This window comes from Ptychodera flava, chromosome 14 (assembly GCF_041260155.1).
Source record: "Ptychodera flava strain L36383 chromosome 14, AS_Pfla_20210202, whole genome shotgun sequence".
Lineage (NCBI taxonomy): Eukaryota > Metazoa > Hemichordata > Enteropneusta > Ptychoderidae > Ptychodera > Ptychodera flava.
Genome location: NC_091941.1, coordinates 3,671,160 through 3,694,467, shown reverse-complemented (window position 1 = coordinate 3,694,467; position 23,308 = coordinate 3,671,160). Strand labels below are relative to the sequence as shown.

Sequence of the window (23,308 nt, the reverse complement as noted above, 5' to 3'; positions counted from 1 at the left end):
AAGTTTGACGTCACATGCTGCTGCTGTGGTTTAAGTCTTCCTGCCTCACTGACTGCACCAATGAAATTTCGCAGTAATCTCTGAGCAATTTCAGCTGAAGTCAATTCAACTTTGGAATTTAATCTGTTCACATCATGGCATAAAAATCAGAATGCCAAATTGCTGTTCAGTATATCTAATACAACCACTTCAGCATCCCCTTCAAGAGCCACTAGAAGGCACACGTTCAGATAATTGACACTATGCAGCCAATCTTTTTAGAGTGCCCTGAAAACACATCATCATAAACTGCTGGTCTCCTTGCAGCAACAGCTGGAGACTTGATTTTTTGCCTTGCATCATTGTAGAAATAAAACACTGGATAGTGAGAATGTAAAACACATGGAAGCCTTTCTGTTCTTGTTTTATCTTGCATACCTCAAAAAATGTGAGCTTCTGTAAATGTCATTCAAGCCTCGGTAGCATTACCTGCTTACTTACAATGTTACTGCCAGAGATACATTCTAGATGACAACAAAAGTTTGCAGTAATAATTGTTTGGTAATTCCTGCCTGATATGACACTGAAAAAACTATGGACATGCTAATGACAGTATCTTTAATTATTCATCAATACCGTTCCTACGAGATGTTTGGCATGCAAGATATACACTGAAAGACATTCATTTGCCTCAGTTTGTTTATTTGTAATGAGATGATGTTATATCTAATAAAGTAATGAAGAGATACCAGTGTACCATAATGACACTGCACTTACCTCAATTATGTCATCCATGGCTTTCACATAACTTCTTTCAGTCTCAACAATTTCTTTGACAACCCGGCCGATGTAGGTGACATTGTCCTGTTTACTTGTTTTGTGTGGATGTTTTGCCTTTTGAGGTGGTGACACTGGAGGAGAGGCTGCACCATTGATCCTGGCTGTTGGATCCACCACACTCATAGGAGGATTGATCCGAGATGATTTCCTTAGTTTTGAAGTGTCTGTACTCTTTGTTTGTGTAGATTGCACACTCTCATCCTCTCCTTGGCTGCTATGTTTGACATAGTCTCCATGGCTTACTGTCATGTCATTGGCTTGTTCTGCACTGGTTGTATCGTCGTCATTATTATCGGCTACTTTGTCCGTGGATTCACTAGTAGCACTGTTGAATGACTCCTCTGACTGCGTTATCATTTGTTCCTCAATAATTTCAAGTTTGGTGTCCAAAACATCAGGCATTTCAGATTGTTCAATGTTGTCATAATCGCTGACATTGTCTGTGGGTGTCATTTCAGGGACCATTTCCTCAAGGACTGGCTGTGATTGTTCAATGTTATCTATCGCAAGGTCAGAGTTTTCTTGTTCATTTTGCTCTTTACTGGCAGTTGACACAGAGTCACTGCTGTTGCCCTTCTCAACACTCAACTCTTCTGTCTTCCTGTTGTCTTCCTCTGTTGAGGACACATCTCTGTTGTAGGACTTCGATGATTGGCTATCCATAGAGGACATTGAAGAGGTCGAGATGCCACTGATAGGCCGACATTCCCTCTCCATATTCTGATTGGTCGATAGCCGCTCATCTGAAATCTGATTGCTCGATTCATGTTTGTCCTTATTGATAGGTTGCAAATCTATTTGAACATTCTCACTGGCAGAGTGGTTGTTCCTATTACCTAGACTACTATCCTGTCCATTGTCATTGATGTTGGTGGAATGATTACCGCTGTTGGCCAGTGTATCGTACAAATCCATCAATGTGGGGCTGATTTCCATTGAAGATTCTGCAACAAGACCAAATAAACATGACACCTATTGCTAATGGCTGCACCTGTTTACACAGAGTGCAACAGCTCTGTACAGCTCTCTTTATCCTTTACATTTCCAAAAGCAACAAATGAAAATACCACTGCTTCAATTTCAACAAATTAAAACTGGGGTCAAATACAGGACATCAAACATTAGAGCCTAGAGGGTGCTCTACAGCATATCTCGATATGTTGAAACATTTTACTAAACATAGTTGGATGTTCAAGTTTGGATGTTAAAGCTTTACAATTGGTTTAATGAAATTTCTGTTGTACTTCACACTTTGCAGTAATGTTGTAAGGCTTCACAAAACTTGCTGATGACCAAGTTAACTTTTGTGTTTCAGAACACCTTAAAAGTAAGCAAACCTGAACAAACAGAATTTACAGAGTGTAGTTCCTGAGATGGATACACATCTGTGATGACTTGTCAACTATTATGGCTGTGCCAATTCACCCAGCCAGTGTTTATACAGAGGAACCAAGGTCAGGTCATTCCTATAAATTTCCATGCATAAGCTGTCATGCTGACTTCCTAACAATTTAAGGAACAATAGCTGCATTCAGACTATACTTCAGGCAGTGATGACAGGAAATAACAATACCAAGACACACCACATTTACATTATCAGTGAAGGGTGACAACACTTTTGAAATCGTTCCATTCCTTGCAGGAGCAGACTGCAAACTACATAAACTTTCTCTGATCCCTTCATAGTTCCCCATTGTTATACTTTGTCCTTCACTTTTACTTCTTAAATCCTGCTATGCATACTCAAACATACTTACTATTACATATACCGGTAATTTGCAAATATGAATGCATTTCTTTATAAATGGAGCACAGATGACGAACATAAAGTCGTCTGTAATTTCAATTACAAAACTACACAACTCATGATATTGCCTGTGGACAAAGTGGTTAAATGTATATTCATGGCTCAACAGGTTGTGGTCAAGAGGATATCAACAATAAAGTTTTGAGGTGAAATTTGAATTGATGTAATGCAAACTATACCTGTGAAGGTTAAGTTTGCCTACGATTGTTTTTCAGACACCTTCATGTTACAAGTTAAATGAAGATCCTTACAAAAACTATTCTTTGAGTACTGCCTTATAAGAGTACTCTAGCTACAGCAGTTCATTTGACTGTTCAATTGTCTTATGGATTAGACCATAGACCCCAGACTTCTATACTCTGATAATATGCTGGTATGAAGACACACTGTCAGATGAATTGCCAAAAATCACAGAAGCACAGCAAACTCCTCACTATGATCAGACAACCTGTAATATAAATCTATTTCAGCAATCACTGACCAGACAGATACATGATGACAAGCCACACAACAGACATTATTAGTGAAAACTCACTAAAATAAGAGACAGTAATGGAGTAATTCAGGACCAAGAAACCCTGACTTAAATAATGGAAAACAAGAAAGAGTCTTTTATCACCTGATGATACCAGCAACTTTCCCAACAGAAACTTATAGTTGTCTGTTTTCCAACTCATGGTTGATACATTCTCTATGTATAATCCCCAACGACGATTGATGTCCATGTGCAGGCTGCTAGCAGAGGTTGCCTATCAACTGTATGGTTCAGTTCTAACAAAAATGTGTATCAAGCTCGGCTGCTCTCACAATAGTCCAGTGGTTATTGATATGATGCAAGAGAAATTTTAAAAAAAATCACAGCTGTCGGATATGGAGTCTCTTGCAATACAATACCTATACCACAACATGAAGAATAGCTGCTTTCAAGTCTAGAGTTTCCACCAATATTTTGCCGGTACCATTCAGACTGACGGTACCATTCAGACTGACGTATGAACAATATCTGTATGTACAAGTGGGTTGGGTCATCAGGATAACCGCAAAACTTTTTTAAAGTTTAACAAGCACACACAGACTCTGATTGCTCAATATTTAAACTTAAAACCAAGCACTTCCTTTCAACATAAACAAAATTAAAACCATTACAACAACTGGGAGTGGTTAAAGTAAACATAACTGATAAGGAAAACCAACCCAAGGGTACCTTTATCTCAACTAATTGTTTTACTCTGTTTTCTTTCTATTTTATGGACAGCTTGCAGTAAAATATTCAGTATAACTTGCAAGTTACAGAAAGCAAGTCTGGGGTTTCACATGGACAATTAACTTTCAATTACTGTGGTAATAAGCAGGGTATTCTGTTTACATATGTAAAGGCTATTGAAAAGCTGTTGTCAATCTGTGAAGGCCTATTAAATGTAGGGCATGGCATGATTTGGTGAGATTTTCACCAAAATTACACACACAGGGCAGCATGGCTGATTATAAAACTTTAAATCTTTTAAAGTGTCAGTGCAGTTGACATACATGTATCGTGGGCATATGGGTTACAACCAACTGTTGCCTCCTGATATTAAACCAAAACTACAGTGTACCAGAGAGTACAATGTCATTTGCCCCAGTGTCGGTACAAGGGCTGTAATGAGATATTTCTCAGACATATAAAATGTCTACTTGGGTGTTAAAGTGTAGGTATTATCACTGGGGACTGAGCATCTAACCCAGGAAAGGACCTCACCATGCATGCCCTGATACATGTGACATTAATTAACCTATAAGCAGTGTAGCAATACATATAATGCTGTACAGATGGGCAATAACCTAGTTATCATGCCAATTGATGCTCTACAGCTGTTCATTCCATTATCTAGTGGAACAATTATGTTTGAAGTAATGAACAAAGCATAATGTACTTGACACAAACAACAGATAAACAAACAAACCAATCAATCAATCAATCAATCAATCAATCAATCAATCAAGCAAGCAAATTGTAATTTTCAAAATTATTAGTTTCTAGTATTTGTAGTTTTCCCTTCTTGGAGGCAAGAAAATTAATATTGAATGCTGCAGTGCTTCAAAGAAGTTGATACTGTAATCTGTACAATATATGTTCTTAATAGATATAAATTTGTGTAAAATGCTACAAGAAATTTGGTTTGTATGTTTACAAAGGTTTCTTTGACAGCGTCTGCCACCATGGCATCTTCATTGACATGACTTTCAAAGTATTTCCAGTTTACCTTGTTTAAGATCAACATCCATAGCTACATCAATATTTTGGCAAAACTAAAACCACTGAAAGTATTAGTTTACAAATTTTGTAAAGTAGCTGCTTTCTACGGTGTCAGCATAACTATATCAAAGATCAAAGTTCAAGAATGTCATCGCTTTTCATCTCTGCTCATATCAGTTGTCAGGTCTGGCATCTGAGAGCTATTTTTATTCCAAAACCTTTCTAAAAGTGTATGGTGAATTGATCAAAATCTGTAATTAGAGAAAATCACCAATGTAATGAATTTACAACAAAAGAAGAGAAATATACAAACTTTATGATAAGCAGTTTACATGGTAGAGATACAAAATGCAGTATGGCACTTGATTATGACTATTACAACTCACGCGAAGATTATTTACCCAGGTTTCTTCATTGAAAGTACTTTTTTTTGCCTTGTGTTTACAGCCTACAGGTTCATTTGTGACTGACAGTATGTCACAACTATGTTGGAAAGTACAAAGCACATAGCACAGGAGTGTGGTATCTTAATATTGTTGTATTCAGCTATGTTTACATGTGATACCGCTTATCTGGGTTCAGATAAAATTCTTACTTTCTCATACAAAATTTACTATATCTTGATTTCCAGCTCTGATACATAATATTTTTAAAGTGTTATATCTTACAATTCTAAAAGGAAATATAGCATATTTAAAAACATGCTGTTATGTAAGTAATTGCCCAACACAAACAGCATCCAAGCTAAGAAATTATCACTTCACATCTGCACTGAAAAAATAGCAAGTGACTTGAATCTAAGGAGACCATTTTCTAAAATTAAATGACAAGGAAAGCAAGTCTATAATTGAGTAAATTAAAATTATAATTAATGTGGTGAAATATGTCATGTATTTTACTTATAGAAAAGATGCTGTATGTTCATTAAAATTGAATACCCGTATGTAATACACTTTAAAAGTCAGCAAGAAGAATAGAATAAAATAAGTAGAAATTATAAATTGTATATATAATTGTAATACATATCAAAACATGATAAAAGTTGATTGAACATTGCTCTGTTTTTATGTCATAAGACAGAGAAGACAGTTGTAAAGTTTTTCAACTGGTGAGATGTTGCACTTGCTGGCAGTGGTGGTAGGAAAATGATGTCATACTATCAATTAGCTACCCGTAATACCTACTCCAATGTTATTGTGGATGTTGATTGTTATTGTGAACAAACAAGACAATTACAGTAATCAATATCCAACACAATTAGAATTCTGCACTCAATGATAGGCACATGCCTAACAGATAGGGATAACCCAGGAGTTCCCCATCACAGACTCCAATATCACTGAGATATCATTTCACTGCTGATTATACAAGTATGCCTATTAAATCTGATCTGACGTCATTTCAGCTGGAGGATGTTGCATCATCTTTTACATCAAGACGTACATCAACTTAAATCACTCACCCATAACAGAATCAAGTCACAGCAAATACTGAACACTGACATTATAAAGCACAACAAAAAAACAAGATTTAGATTTACCTTTTTTTTATTTCAATGTGAATATACGACTCAGCAACTACGGAATCACATGCATTTAACAACTTTAAAAAGGATAATAGTACCTGGATGTACGGCAGATTTCTTCTTCCACTTTCGCCTTGCTTTCCTATGCAGAGTCTGCATTTTAGCGAATGGCAGAAATAATGTCAACATCTGTAACTGCAACATCGACTGTTCTAACTCAAGTAGGGGTAAAAATACCATGCTCTAGTTGCCTACGCTGTTGTAGATAAGCTGTATAGTACTGCTGATATTCAGCCGGCACTCTCACTTTCAGTGAACCAGCAACACTGAATTGACGGGCTATTTATAACTGGAATTCTACAATGATGTCATCTTTCTAAGTTCCACGTTGGCAGTTGAACCCTCTAGGGAACCAGGATAATTTATTAAAACAGTTGTGGATAAAATTTTCAATTATCCTACGACAGCATATCTTACTGGCTTGAGGTGACATCATTTCCATGCTGACAGTATTCATGACAGTTGATACATTGTAAGGTGGACTCTGATTGGCTTATGATGACATCATCCAGGGGTAGGATGAGGTCATAACTCCAGGGTTTCTTCCTGTCTATTTTTAATGAACTCACTGTCCTACTTACATCAGAAAATCAATATTCAAATCAGGAACAGCAACATAAGACTGAACGACATTTCAATCAAAGAACCAACTGTTACATCTGAAGAACTGCTGACATTGCAAGAATCTAAGCTTTGCATACATGAGAAAGCTAGAACATAGTATTTGTTGGTTACTTGTACAACATATCTTACATGTAAAGAGGAAATGACCACTGCTTCTTGCCTTGAGGTAGCCCCATATGCCAGTCAGTGTGATCATACAGGAAGTTGTTGCCTGTCATTAGAGCTGGCCTTGTTGAGACAAGATAACATTCACAATGTGACATTTCAAGACAGTTCAGTGCTGCATCTCACTGTAAGTGCATTAGAGAGCAGTGACCATACATGTACCTGGTCTGTATTATGTTGATGCCATGCCAGGCACTAATTACTTCACTGTATTGTCATGCAGTATCATATGGACATATTAAAACTCATCATCAACTATCACCAATTATCACTCAAGCCGAGATATCTCTTTTCATCTGCACAGATACAGACTATAATATGTCTGAATAATGCCAAAAACTACTTTTTCATGATTAAAGAAAAAAGTGAGTTTTCACTTTTTGAACTGATTTGGATTCTCTAAGACCTCCAGGTGGCTATAAACATTGCAATAAAATTACAATACTAAGAAACACTGCTCTGCTAGAGATAACAAAAGTTTTTAGTGTTCATTGCCAAACTATTACCCTGTTTTTAATATTTCATGTTCAAAATGACCATTCACAGACATTCCAAATAAAGTATTTGTGTATCAGTATTTTTATATAACCTTTTCTCACAATTTTTCATCTCAATTTCCAATATATGTAGACCTTCAGTCTCATTACACACTTAACCACTACCATGATATGAGAACTCCAACATTCTTAGATACTGCTCCTAGATCTTGTCATGTTAATTATGAATATGATATGCAAAGTACACAAATCTTTTGATAATGATATGCTAAAGTGCTGTCAATTCTTAAAAATTGTATTGAACTATCAGTTTACAGTCACTTGTTTTAGTACTGATGTGGAAGACAGGGGCTTTAAAATCTATCTTTAATATTGTTAGTCCTTTGGTGATTGGATATTATAATATATATTTTCAAAATGTACCCAAAATTCAGTTTTCATAATTGTGCAGGGGCCAGCCAGGGCACTTCATAACACAGCATCAAAAGTGTTATTACAATGAGACACCGGTTAAGTGTATTTCTATACTGCTGAATATTGCATTTAATGTTACTGTTTGAAATTACATTTATCTTGCTGTTCCAATGCTGTTTTAGTTTCAAAATGTATCAACAAAAGCTTTAAGTGTGTTTACAGTAAAAAGTTGATGTTACTCTATTGTTAAACTTAGTGCCAGTATAAAAGCTGGCTATCACACAAACAAAGACCAACTATTCATACATGCATAAGTCACAAAAAGTTACATATTCTTAACACAAGGCAACTTTCCTATAAGATACATCGTCTTTACTCTTAATACATCACCCATAACACCATCTTTGTCGACAAGCTTACTGTAGTTGTATAAACCACAAATGCTGTCCAAACTGCACAGTCGCTCTTTTTACCAAGATATTGGAGCCTAAGTCATTATTTTAAAACAAATGTAAAGAAAATCTCTCATTGCAATAGTTAACAACAGGTGTACTTTCTGAAACACCTGTGTTTGAAGAAGAATCTCAGGCACCCTTGTTTACTTTCTGAAGTCAACAAAAGGACACTGAAAGTGAAAAGGTTTATGAAAATCAGGAAATACCACATTACTGCAGCCTCAGGCACAGATTAGTTAACAGAATTTTTCAGTACTGCTATTTATGCAACTTGCAGTTTCCATCTCAGTCTCGGTAGGTTATTTCTGAGGTGTTTATTCACAAATTTCTCCTGTTAGCACTTTTAAGTGAACATATTTTATCTACTGAATATAAAAAATTCTGAGTAGCTTTTGACTACCTGAGGGTCTTGCATATGGGTTTCACTAGGTGTGACATGACTGCAGAGATTTCACAACAATAAGATGCCAAACCACTGACTTTTTAGTTAATGGTGAGTATGACTGCAGAATGTAATTGAAGAGATATGGCACTGAAGAGACAGGGCATGCATATGGATAAAACAGACAATTCTGCATTCTATATTTGGCATCTTCTTAAAAACAGTAGTTACACTGTTCAAATGTCTGCCTTATTTTTTTTTCAGTTGTTTGTCAGGTGACCTTGACTAGTAAATATTAACTTTCACCAACCTAAATATTTCAATTGTCTGTGGTATTTTCAATATGTATTGTAATTCTGCAGGCCTACAGACTGATTCATAAAAATGAAATTGATCAATATGGAGACAAACCTAACCTCAAAGAAATGTCAATTATTTTTTTCAACATATTAGATTTACAATGAGAAATTTACCGTTCTGACTGTTCAGACAGATCTAACTCTATTTTCAAGGACAATTGAAAGCCAAATATTTCCACGTTGGAAGGAGATTTATAAATAGTCCCTGAATGACTCATGCTACATGTATATTAGCATGATATATGAGGGGCCAATGGAGGACAAGCAGTTCTAACTGACACAGATTGATCATGTGCACACTAGTGAGATACCCAACAACTTAAAATCTACACAGTACGTGTTCTTTTGAAATTTTGAATTAGCCCTGCTACTTCTTCGTATCATTTGATGGATTTGCATGTATAAAACTATAAGAATATTGCATATGGGACAAGTTACCAAATATAATAATGTCAAAATGTTGGAACTGTAGTCGGCTTTAGGTCATTTCCTGTCCTATATCGATCAGATCTCTTGATGTCGTGCAGTGGACTTTATCATTGGAAACAGAAAATTTCCATTATTGTTTTCCGTTTTACATAGAATTCAGTGAACTTTGAAACTATTCATGATGAAACTTACTGTACTTCCATTGCAGATAATGAGTATAAAGTTCAAAATACCTCTTCTAATATTAAAGGGGATGGTAATTAATATTATAGAGTTATAAGGCCAAAAAAACTGTGCTGTTCTGATAACCTGACCTACCCTAGTTTTTACCTGCCGACCCTAGACTTTTTGGAGCTATGTAATAAATGTGGAAGTAAAAAAGGAAAGAAAAAACCTGCAAAATCACGCTTTCATTACCTCGCTTTTGATTTTTGGTTGAACAATTGTCTTTTATGTTTTTATTTTTTTATATGCTATGATAGGTTTTTATGGAAATGTTGTGGCCAGTGTTTGATCGCTCTGAACCCCTGAGAGATGTGTATTTAAAATACAAAAAAATTTTAGGAGAAAAAATCCCTGCCTACCTACCTACCCTATTTTTGAAAACCATGTTATCAGAACAGCACTATTTATTTTGTTTGGCTTAACTACAGCCGCTTTTAATGTCTTTAGTGATGGATACATTGTCTTCAGAACAATACCTGTGACCTCCACAAACATTTACAGTCAACCTTAAAACAATATTGAATAATTATAAAACATCTTTCACTCTGGATGAGAATCCGAAATTTGATTTTGGAAGATTAATTATCATGTATTTCACAAAACATTGACTTCTGCATACTGGTACATCATTGTGAATAGCGGCTGATATAAGCATGAGGCATGTGCAATGTACATGTATCTATTAAATTCTGATGAACTATGAATAGAACTGTAACTCATAATGCAGATCATAGAAGTGACAATGACATGTACAAACAAAACCTGATTCATGTCTCTATTATGGACATGTATCTATGTATCTATTTTGAGTATTGTTGTGCAGTTGATTGCTACATGTTTGATCCAATCAGTACTTTCCTGCAATGTCATTGGTCTATATTCAGTGACAACTGATGGACATATTACCTCCAGACAGAGTTGACACTTTGACAGGGCATGTTGTAATCAGCTAGACAAATGTACACTTCAATCTCTGTGGTAAATTAAACTCAAACAGATGCTTTGATAAAACACTTCTAATTTCTTTTACATGCTAATAACCTGCCAAAAAAGGATCCCCACTTCAAGGACATCAGATGTGATAGCAACAGACACCAACCCTCTTGAAATTTAAAAAGCAGCAAATGTATTTGCATTTCTCTATCTTGGCAAAAGATTAAGTTGGTATTTTGGTATCATGTTGTGTCTACCACCACAAATTGTAGGATAGCATTCTGAGCACATCCATCTAACAGAATGTTGTTTTTTCTTGACAACCTAGTATGCAGTATCAGGCAAAATCAAATTAAAGTTAGCTTAGTACTGAAACAACTTCCAGTATACTATTGTACAATATTTCTTTTGAAAATAAATAATATTTCTTTAAAATAGATATTTTCTCTCCAAAGCAAGATATGGTTTCCCTTTTTCATCTTCAACATTTTTCGCTCACTTGATATTTTGCCATATTGTCCGTACAAATGACTTCCAAAACTTTCGGTTCAGTGTTGACATTGACTCAATTTGAGGTGGTTTGATAGAATAATATTTTTTTCTGCAGTGTGATTTCAAATAACCATGTACTTTTAATTATCTTTTAGGCAGAAGATGTGCCTGAAGGTATTTGCTTCCTTCTTTGTGTGATAATAAGCATTCTGGGTACAAAGGTCAATGCATGATTTTGTTTGTTGGTCTGAAAATAAATACTCCATTCACAAATTTCGTATATGTCTGCATTTTCTGCACAGCATACAAGAAATCCATCACATCCTTGACAATCAAAACATCACTAGAAAATCTTTCCAATGCAACTTTAAGTGTAAAAACTGTGTGATAGGGTAGATTTGTTGGATGTGACATGACAGAAGCATGTTATTTTTGCCTTGAGGACTCGGGCATTGTGGGATCAGACTTGATTATACAATGGGGTAAGGGAAACTTGGACCCTGGCAGAATCTTGCAGTCCCCTTTTGTATTTGAGCAATTATTGTTCACGTTCAGTGCCTGATAGTGGAGTTGAGTTCTCAACAACCAAGTCATTCAAACATGCAGCAAAACAAACTTCTATTCAATTTCACAATTTTCACATTGCATTTTGTCATCTACTGTACAAACAGAACAATTTATCTTTCAGAAACTTCTTCCATTCAATTTGAAATGATTAGAGTATAATGTGAGTACTGCGAAGACTTCCGTGTACTTATTCATGAAGTGACAACTTTATGTAAATCTTGCTAAAGATTACATAACTGAAAGTGTAATCAGGAATTTAATTCCCACACAAGGGATTAAACTCATCATTTCTTGGATAATTTTTGGGATCAAAGAGATTGTGAAATGCTATAGGTAAATACCATGGATTAGGGCATGTCTGCTGTACAGGTCAGCTGAAATTAAAATTTGATAAGAATAGTTGGACATTTCATGATGCAAATTACAAATTGATAATAGACAGCACTGACATTTTCCACACCTACAGCTTGTTTCCATGAAACACCTTCACACCATCCACAAAGTAATACACACACACCTGGTGGCACACTGGCTGACAAGCATTACAACCCACGCTAGGTGTAGCCAGTGTATAGGGGCAGAGAGATTATGTACTACCAATACCAGGTGCCGCCAACTAAGCTGTTCGTGCAAAAAGGTGTTCATGCTACTTTTTCAGCGGGCGGGCAAATTTCCGAACCAATCAGCGGGCGGGGAGAAAAAATCTATATTTACTGTGGGCGGGGAAGAATTTTCACTATTTTCAGTGGGCGGGGAGAAAATTTTTGACAGTGGGCACCGGAAGATATGTAGAGGGAGGGGAAAGCGGCGTGGTTGACAGAACTTGAGGGGAGATTTCGCACCTAACTTAGAGGGGAGCAATGTTCCAAGCTATACTGCCAGCTGCTCCCACGGTTTGCGTTGATCTGGGTTGCCTAGTAGACATCTAGTTGGCAATGGGAAATTTCAGTAGTGGGGAGAGGGCAGAGGGGAGCCTAAAATGTTGTGGGGAGTGGGCAGCGGGCAGACTATAGATACTGGAGGGCAGCGGGCATCAAAATTCAGTGGGAGGGCATATTTTCCGTGTATGCCAGTGGGAGGGCAGTTACGAACAGCTCTACTTTCCCCTCCAATTTTGGGTCAAGGCCAAAAATAGGAAAAATCGGTATATCAGCCTTCAAAACATGTTTTGTGATGATTTTGCGAAATTCATGAAATTTACCAGTTGGTGGCACCTTCAATACCATCATTTGGGATAGGTTATTGTCCTGAGGGAAGCACATAGTAAACACTGTCCAAATGACAGTAAATCTCTGTCATTCTAAACATTCCAAGGAAATCCCTGATGACATGGCACCATGCCAAACCAGCTTGCACATAGGCAGATACAATGAATATGCAAATTACAACATCAGGTCACTTTGAAGTCATGACACCTGTGCAATAACAAGATGTGTACTCTTTCTGTTTGGCAGAGAGTTACATTTCAAATATCTGTCCCGTTTTGACATTGACAACAAAATATTTTCAATGAAAAGGTTTCTAAATATTTAGTCTCAAACATGACTGACAGTTTTGTGAACAGCAAAGTGCTGAATTCATTTAGTCACACAATATTGTCAGAAGATATAAATAAACATTAACAACAATACAAGCAGAAAACATTGAATGTGTAAATTACAGTCTCATTAACATGACAGAACATTCTGTCAATTGACTTTTTTTGTATTAAATGCAAGTGAAAACTGAGAAGATATATTTCTCATCAATTTAACTAAACTTCACTACCCTGGACAAGTTTCTGAATTGGTGACGGGAGTAGAATGATTAGAAAACTCAATGTGAGATCGTAAACAGTGGTAGAATATTGACTGTCAACTATCATGAGTGGACTGTCAACAGGCTATTCCAAAAATAGAAATGCATTTGTTATAAACCATGGTAGTAATAGTAAAGTCAAGAAGTTCATGACACTAATCTCAGCACAGAAATGTGCCTGTGAGTATGGTGAGTATGGCTTATGTCAATATAAAACGATATGTCTGGTAAGGCTGTAAGGATACTGGCTTAATCTTGTTCAGCAGAAATCAATTTTGACTGATTATACAGTCCAACTGCGGAACAAGTCAGAGATGAAGGTACTTTAACTGCATCTGGACTATGATAGTATGAAGATGTGTGCTCCTGCAATGACCACTGAATGAAAGCAATATTCTCTTTCAACATTTACAAGGAACACTTCAGTGCAACCCTATGGTTTCCTATGAAATTTTCATTTGCTCAGTAAGATACACACATGACAATTTCACCAGGATCAATATATTGCACTAGTCTGATACATCACCTCTCATATCCCTAATATACCCTAGGGGATACACCATGGTAAATTGAGCTGATAAGACACCTGTTATCAACTAGTGCATAAAGGTGCGGGATTGCTGGATAGCCAAAATAGCCAGCTTTGACATATTTAGCAGCTATTCAGCTAAGAGGGTTTACAGCAATGACTCAATTAAGGGATAATTAGCGGCTATTCAGCTATTATGTTTGGGACCTAATGACGGAAACTTAATAGCTGCTTCGGGGTTGTTGAGCAGCTATTCAGCTATTCTGCTATGATACCAAAATCCTTAGCTATTCAGCTATTCAAGCTAATAGCCGTTTTTATTAGCCAGCTATTAGCCAATGTTAGCTGGCTATTAGCTTGCTATCAGCTATTTTCTCATCAATCATATTCATGCAAAATCACTGTCATGTTTTCCCGTATTAATTATTGCCTTGCCTGGAAACTGATACTCTCATCATTAACACGCCGAATGAGGTGACATACAATTCGTACGTGTATTTTCTGACTTTTTTATTACTTTTCAACATTTGCTTTAAACTCGAGAAGTCTCCAAATGTCTTACGGTGCGATTACTCTTGCAATGCAGCACCTGTTTGTCGATATCTCTCTTATTTACACCTATTATTCCCACTGCCGATCTTAGTGATCTCGCAACTGCGCTTCCGCTTTCCACATGAACTTACTGGTCGCAGTTCTTTGTCTGATTTAGAACCTGTGTAATCAGTCATTCATGTTTGTCGCCGGGATTAGTATCTGTTAAAACCTGTAAAGTGGGCATAAACATTACCAATTCTCATGTACAGCGTGATCTTTTTGGCATGATTCTACCCTTCGCTTATACCATTTCCTCCGTAGAGCCCCGCTCGACAAGAAATGCACAATGCAATTAGGTATTTCTGAAGTAACCGAACATTTGATATTACTTTCTTGGTTCTACCCATATTCTTGCACATCTTTCATTTAATACAGAGGCAAGCCAAAACAACAGCTTATCGTCCCAAACGCTTGTGTACTTGTCAGTTGTGGGAAGTCTTCTACAAACAATTTTTGTGTTCAGCTGCAAACTGACATGCATATTTAATAAGTTTTTGAACAAAAGACAATGCAAAACCAGTCACTGGTATTTGATTAGCGTCTGCGTGAATGTCGGTACAATTAATCACATGAAACTTTTTTAGACACAAGCAATCACATGAAACCTTTTCAAACAGAGACTAACTGACCATAACTACTCTATGCCGCTCAACCAGCCATGTGACTTAATACATTTCTTGGTCCTACAAATCGCAAGATTCCCCGATCATTTCGTTTCATGCCAGTGAATGAAATCCTCAATACGTACAATTTGTGATTTCTTCAGCTCTCAATGCAGAAAAAATGCCATGTGCGATGGTTAGTAGAAACTTACATTTGCATGAAAAAAATTTCTTCCATAAAGAACTCAATACTACGTTCTTGGTTCTACAATATTTATTCAGTATATTTATGAGATGTCTAATTCTTTGTACACCTAAGTGAAAGTCACGCTCGTAACTTCCTTGGTAATAAGTAGTTGTCAGGCTTTTTCAGACAAGTCCACTGCTTAGCTTGTAGCCAGCTAATAGCTAGCTAAGAGTGGCTATTAGCGGCTAAAAACGGCTAATAGCTTGAATAGCTCAATAGCCTGCCCATTTAGGCCGCGAGAGTTGTTAGCTGGTAGCCAGCTAATAGCTAGCTAAGAGTGGCTATTAGCGGCTAAAAACGGCTAATAGCTTGAATAGCTCAATAGCCAGCCCATTCCGACCTCAGGAGCCAGCCCATTCCGATCACTCGGGAGTTGTTAGCTGGTAGCCAGCTAATAGCTAGCTAAGAGTGGCTATTAGCGGCTAAAAACGGCTAATAGCTTGAATAGCTCAATAGCCAGCCCATTCCGACCTCAGGAGCCAGCCCATTCCGACCTCGGGAGTTGTTAGCTGGTAGCCAGCTAATAGCTAGCTAAGAGTGGCTATTAGCGGCTAAAAACGGCTAATAGCTTGAATAGCTCAATAGCCAGCCCATTCCGACCTCAGGAGCCAGCCCATTCCGACCTCGGGAGTTGTTAGCTGGTAGCCAGCTAATAGCTAGCTAAGAGTGGCTATTAGCGGCTAAAAACAGCTAATAGCTTGAATAGCTCAATAGCCAGCCCATTCCCACTGCAGGAGTTTTTAGCTGGTAGCCAGCTAATAGCTGGCTAATAACAGCTAATAGCGGCTACAAACGGCTAATAGCTTGAATAGCTCAATAGCCGGCCCATTTCGGCATCAGGAGTTTGTAGCTGGTAGCCAGCTAATAGTGAGCTAAGAGTGGCTATTGGCGGCTAAAAACGGCTAATAGCTTGAATAGCTCTATAACCAGCCCTAAAATAATCATTTGTTTTAGCTGAATAGCTACCTACTACGTTTATTAGCAGCTAAAAGTGTCCTGTGGAAATTAATAATAGCTTCAATAGCCACAAACAGCTAACTATAAGCTATTCTTATGGCTAACGTAGCTATTAGCTACCTAGCTATTTAGGGGGCTATTCAGCTATCCAGCAATCCCGCACCCCACTCAACTAGTGGGAACTTCTGACAAATATTATTTAATGTATTGAACAGCGCTGGTTGAGTATACATGTATGACCCTGATGCATGGACTCATAGCAGGATATTAATCTTTTAACTGACTGACACACCCAATGTCAAGTTGAAATCCAGAACTTCCATGATTATCACCACTTCCACGATTATCACATTTCACAACTATTCATGCACTGTAAAGTTGATTGTTGTTTCACACTGGCACTCCATGGGGTACTTATAGGAAACCATAGTCATCTCAAATGGCAATAAAGTTTGACCTCAAGTGTAGGACACAGCTGCTACTTAAAACAGGATGTTGACAGTTAGTTTCTCAGTCTTTCACTTCAAGGATTTTCTGATAAAATGTTCAGAGATGACAATGGGCATGTGACCACCTGATCAAACACAAATAATCAGATATTCCAGCAGTGTAAAGTCATCTTAACCCCTAAAATGCTGTCTATTCTATACCATTTTCAAAATAACTTAAACAGTACATCTTACTTGTTTGCACCATATTTAAAGCTTCAATGCTAAAACTGGACTAATACTTGAAAACACAGGGAAAAGGTGACCATTTTACATTGCTTGAAACATTGATGGTCCTTGGTATTTGCACATTATTTACAACATCAGAAAATACCAAATGCATTCAAGACTTGTTGGTCTAGCAAACCACCACATCAATGCAACCATGCTTTCTTTGTGTGCTCTTTCTCAAAGTTTACCGACACATTACCAATAGAATTATATTGTAAGATACTGTAATAGGTACTTGAATGTACCACATTAAGAACAGTGAGGATTACCAATAGTGCTTTTGGCTATTAACATAGTGTGACCACAGCAATAGTTTAACAACAAGAATCTTTCCTGCAATTATACACACATTTGTGTAAAACACCTGAAGGGTTGGAAGACAAAGTTGTCGATAATCAACAAACCATGTTTCTTACCTCAGTACCTAGCTTCAGTATAAATCCAGACACACATTCCTCCTTTCACAAATACCGGTACAGTCAGGAAGCATATTCACCAGACTACCTTCGTTTTGGTGTCAACATTTACTTAGCTGCCTCAAGCATTGGTCACCAAAGTTGGACCAAAAGTGCAATGACTCACCGTATTGGAAGCACGCAGATCTACCAATGTCATTGTGAGCAGTGAATTAGCAGGGCAATCAGTGAGAAAGTTCTCCTCTAACTTTCAGGCTTATCTTGTACTTCAAGTATTGTCCTGGTAAGACTGTCTAAACTAGGCTCACAATCATAACAACTTATGGCTTCACCAAGCGTCTCCCACTGGATCAGTTCTCTACCTGATACAATACAAGGACTGCTTGGGTAATGGTTTGGTCACAATGCACCAACCTAAGGCCAAGGACATACTATTGGCTAGGGAACAAAGCATGTTTCCCCTGAACACTCTCCACAACTCTATTACACTTTTGTGTGTGTGAATTAGCTGGGCTTTCTGTCACCCTGGCAGCTAGAACTCCCTGCAGAATATCATTTACTGATCTCAGACACAATGTGTCATCTGACCCTACATCAGGGGGTACCCAGATGAAAGAAAAGAGGTGGCAACATATCAAAGACTGGGCACTGCCCATTCTTCTGTGCATGAAAGATGCCCTGGTCAATTGAATTCCTCCGCTGAAACAATTGCAAACAACAATACTATAGCTTGCCTTTGACAAACACAGCATATTATCACTAATAGGTGTCCCACATCTGTGGATATGTTTCTCAAATGGTCTTATTCTGACTGAAACATAACTGAGTGAATGTATTCATGTTGTTCTAATGGTTTCAATTTGGACAAAAATGACAGTTCCTTCCTTTTCACCTTATGTTAAAATTTATAAAGGAAAAGTGACAATAATGAAAGTAGTTTTCCATAAAGATTGCTCCATATATATGGCATGTAAAGAATAGATGAAATTGCTTTGATGACCATAGCTTCCCTTTATGGGTAAGTCATACAGGCTATATAAATGTACAAATTAACCGTACCCTAATGGCAATTTCATTGTGATAATACACTGCTAAAAAATCTGGTCAATTTGGCTGACCTAATTTTTTTAACGTTATGAAGCACTGACCTTATCAAAATATACTATGTTACTTTCATATTCAGGAATGGCAGCTGGTTCAGGTGTATTTATCCTGGCATCTCTGTGTATCTCTGACAGAACAAACTCTAAATGCTATTATTATCATACTTATATGGTAATAATTTGCACAGGATCAATCAAAAGAGTACAGCGGATATCAGCATGGGCATTACTACATGTAAACAACAACTTTCTGTTTCATACCATGATTTAATATTTCCCCTGATACCAAAATATAAATAATTTTTTAATGCAAGGTCTTACCTACTTTAAAAACACGGTTTCTTCCCTTTTTATGAATGTTAACATCCGGTGAGAGTAAAACATTTCATTGTGTAATATTTATCTCAATATTTGACCTGGGAGGGCTCCCTCTTGTTTGCTTTGAAAAAGCCTTGATATTTACAGCATAAAGAAAACAGGCATTGATTGAAAGACTGATACCCCTGCATAATGGTATGTGAATGTATGGTATGCAGTGAATTTCTAATAGCTGGATCACACAATAGAAACCCTGTGACACAAATCACAAAATTCTCCACAATTGACTAAATTATTCAGAAGTACAATCATCAAGAAATTATCATTCAGATCATAATGATATGGTATTTAATACTTATGGAATTCACTGTTTTCGTTATGTTATAAAAAAAATTTCGAGTCGACATGGTCTTGTATTTACTTACTTGCACCAAGGTTTATCAAATCCTAGCATGGCTCTCCTATTGACAAGATACCGGTATCTACATTTAACTTTTTGGCTTGTACTGAAACTCTATCTTGCAGTATTTATAAATGTAAAATTGCTTTTTTCATTTGATTTTTTATTATCAAATGCTTTTCTGAAATAATTCATTTTAACTTACATGTAAATTAACCAAATGATCAGAGGTGGCTGGACACTGGTTTGCATGGTTTGCCCACTAAACATACATATATACATGTATTCATATAGATGGAATAATAAAGTAAACTAGTACCATATCAAATTAACAAGTCCATCTTGTCCACAATGACACTACAGCACAATTATGACAACATAGCCATTAATACTCAAAGGTTCTCCCTTGGCTAAATTGTTCACATATAACTACAGCTTGGAGTAGACAAGTTGACATAGAACATGATATTTTTATCTGACCTCTGAGGTCAAGGCAACAAAAAGATATTTATGTCTGCAGAACACAATTAAAACACAAATTATGGTAAAGGCAATTTATCTATTTTTTTGACTGTCAAATTTGCTCCATCCTATTACGCATTAAAAAATTCAAAAGCAATACAAACACTCATATGACTTTTGAGTCATACTGAAAGGCAAATGTAAACATTTGAATTATCATAATGGATCATTATGACTTAACGCCCTTGTAGGGTATTATCTGCAGCAAACTATTAGACTATGACCTACTTATCAGAAATGAAGCGTATAAAAATATACGGCATACACATTAAATATGTGTATTTTTAAACTTCCAGCAACGAGTTATGGCAATCTCTTCCTACAACATTTTGCAAATACAAATTCATCTTAAGACTTTAGAAATGCACACTTTATACGCTTGCCCTGTTGTCTTTAATTTATCTAATTCCATTAAAATAACCAATATTGATTGAACTATGGTTATAATATTATGTAATGACACAACACAATATTCACACACTCACAATGTGATAATTCACTTGGATATGACATTTTAAGAATGTGGTAGTGCACATGTACATCCAAAAAGATTGATTTCAAAATTAACACTAATAATTTCATAAACAGAATCATTTTTTAAACTAATTATATAAATGTTAAAGAGTCTATCACAACTCAGTTATTGATCATGACAAAAACCTAATCACATCTACTCATGAAATATGCAATATGCCTGTGTCTTAATTCTCGTCTTCTCCAAAATTTAGGGAAATATGCCATAGTGAAAAAATGTATAGCAACACTGGGGAGAATTACACAGACCAAAAAATATAACATATAATATATTATAATATCTATTATGTGTATGGTATGAAGGCCGTCTTTGGGGAAGTAAAACCAGTAGATAATGATTAATTCTCAATCTAATTCACTGATTAATACATGTACATTAATTACATCTTAAAATATTAGACTGTTCGGCAACTATCATCAGGTTTAGCATAGGATGATAATCAAAGCATATTTAGAGCACAATAAAATGGGGAAATCTGTACTGTACTTAAATCATTGCAAACAGCTGGCAAGCCAAAGCAAGTGAAAGCCTAAGATTTTCAGAAATTTTTGAATTGTTATTACACAATATTTTGGAAAATGTACATTTCACATTAATTCAATTATGTATGGGGATTAAAAATCTTTATCGATATCTTTTCAGTATCTGGATTTGGAAAAAATCATAAATTCCAGATCTGATTATTGAAATAGTTGTAGCAGGGAAGTGTCTACACAGGAAGGCTGGTTTCACTATTAACTGTAATAAGGATCTTGCCATCTTAGTTGAAAGGTCTGATTCCAGAGACACCCAAGGCATGATCTCACAAAAATGTGCCAATTATAGTTGATATAATGGATAGCAAAACACAGTAAGTCGGGTATAGAGGGGCAAAGGCTGTGTACATGTATATTACCTTCAACCTTTGACTCAGTTTCCTCTACACCAACTTATTGGTCTTCACAGTTGGTCTGAATAGTGGTCTGAAAGGTTTCCTACCTCTTATCACCACCATGGCTGTATCTGAGTTTCACACGTATTTTATCATTTCATTGATTCAAGGGAGTCATAACTGGCTTCTTTGGTTTGCTGCAGAGCTATCACTACAACATTGTAAACCTGTTGGTAACAGGAGTGTCAAATGATGGTAACAAATATAGTTTCCTGCAAGAAACGGTAGTATTTATCAATCCTGTATCACATAACCAGACTGAAATTATTCCTTCCTGGTCACTAGCTTTACTGATATATACCTTGAATAAAATGAGTGATTCAGTCAACTGTTCAGTTGGTGGTCCCATCCTAGTCACACCCACTAGGCTATTCAGATCTGTCTGCTTCATTGATAGACATACCTACTCGTCTTGTTTCCACATACCATCGGATCAAGATATTACAGTCGGAAACTGAATTTCACCCCAGAGTTAATTTAACTTCGGTTTATTATGGCCAACTTTACTGCCTGAATAACTGGTCTATGTTTGAAGTCAAAATAAATATTACATGTGACTCCATTTGCTGTACCACAACCCTTTCCCTGCACTGCCATACTCTGACAGAACCGTATAGCTTTCAATGATGTACATGGTGAAATAGGGGCCTGGGTCAAAGTCTTAGTGACTCATTTTTCAGGCATTTTTTAAAGGTTTCATTTTCAAAGTAAATCCATTCATAAGACTTTCTAGTCGTATATGTACCTAACATTACAATGACACTCATATAATATTAATACACAGCATATTAGCCCACCTTTTGGACATTGAAAAATATATATATGGATCCATGAACAATGTCAGCTGTTGAGCATAAACTACATGTTTTTTTAAAAACTGACATAACTTATTATTAATACTGCAGTAACATTCTCTAGTTGCAACACTCTTTACTATACTTCTAATTATACTCCTAACACAGTATATTTACTTTTTAAATATGGAAAGTGTGCCACCGAAGTGTTCACTTGCCTTTTACTGAGTTTAGCAATTGAATGAGTTAACTATATTATAATATGGTGAAAAGTCCTAAATGATTAATATGATAGTGGTTAAAAATGCATTAGGAATTGAAGATACTCATGAAAAAAGATGAAACCTTTTCAATCCCATGGTTTTGCCAAATTGTTATTGTTTTAAAAAGTGAGGCTTGAACAGTGTAAAGGATGATGGGGCAAAAGGTTTTGTGGATAGTTTCTTGTGTTCTGACACATGTTCGATGTTTTTTTTTAAGAAGTGTAATATGAATCATACATTTAGACAATAGAACTTATGGGGCCAATGGTTGTAACTTTTGATGATTTTTTTGCTATTTTTGTTTTTGATGTCAACCACAGTTCCTTGTTCTACTTCACAAAGTATGTTGAGATAATACAGTATTGGTGAGCTTGTCAACTTGATTACATGTTTAGACTGCATTGTTAATGTTGACAAGTGAATTCTGATCCAGACTAGCATTCAAATGTTAACAATAACGGTGCATTTTACACCTATCAACAGTGTTGACAAGCTAAATAGTAGGTGTTTCATCAAGAACTTGCAATTGTCATTCTATACAAATTGCGAAAAATTCATCAAAAAGTACGACTAATTAATTGTTACAGTGACA

At 36.3% G+C, this 23,308-nt stretch overlaps 1 protein-coding gene across 10 annotated transcripts in view; it reads right to left on the bottom strand.

The window, feature by feature from the left end:
* LOC139148992 (uncharacterized) overlaps positions 1 to 23,308 on the bottom strand; it is a 49,305-nt gene that overhangs the window by 16,695 nt on the left and 9,302 nt on the right. For 3 of the 10 annotated variants that reach the window (XM_070720473.1, XM_070720474.1, XM_070720478.1), the window contains one exon: positions 757 to 1,763. In XM_070720473.1, the coding sequence (XP_070576574.1) occupies positions 757 to 1,763 (1,007 nt within the window). Of the gene's footprint in view, positions 1 to 756; positions 1,764 to 3,245; positions 3,433 to 6,485; positions 6,716 to 17,850; positions 18,248 to 23,308 lie in introns of those variants that run through there. The other 7 variants (XM_070720479.1, XM_070720476.1, XM_070720480.1 and 4 more) reach the window with 7 other exon arrangements.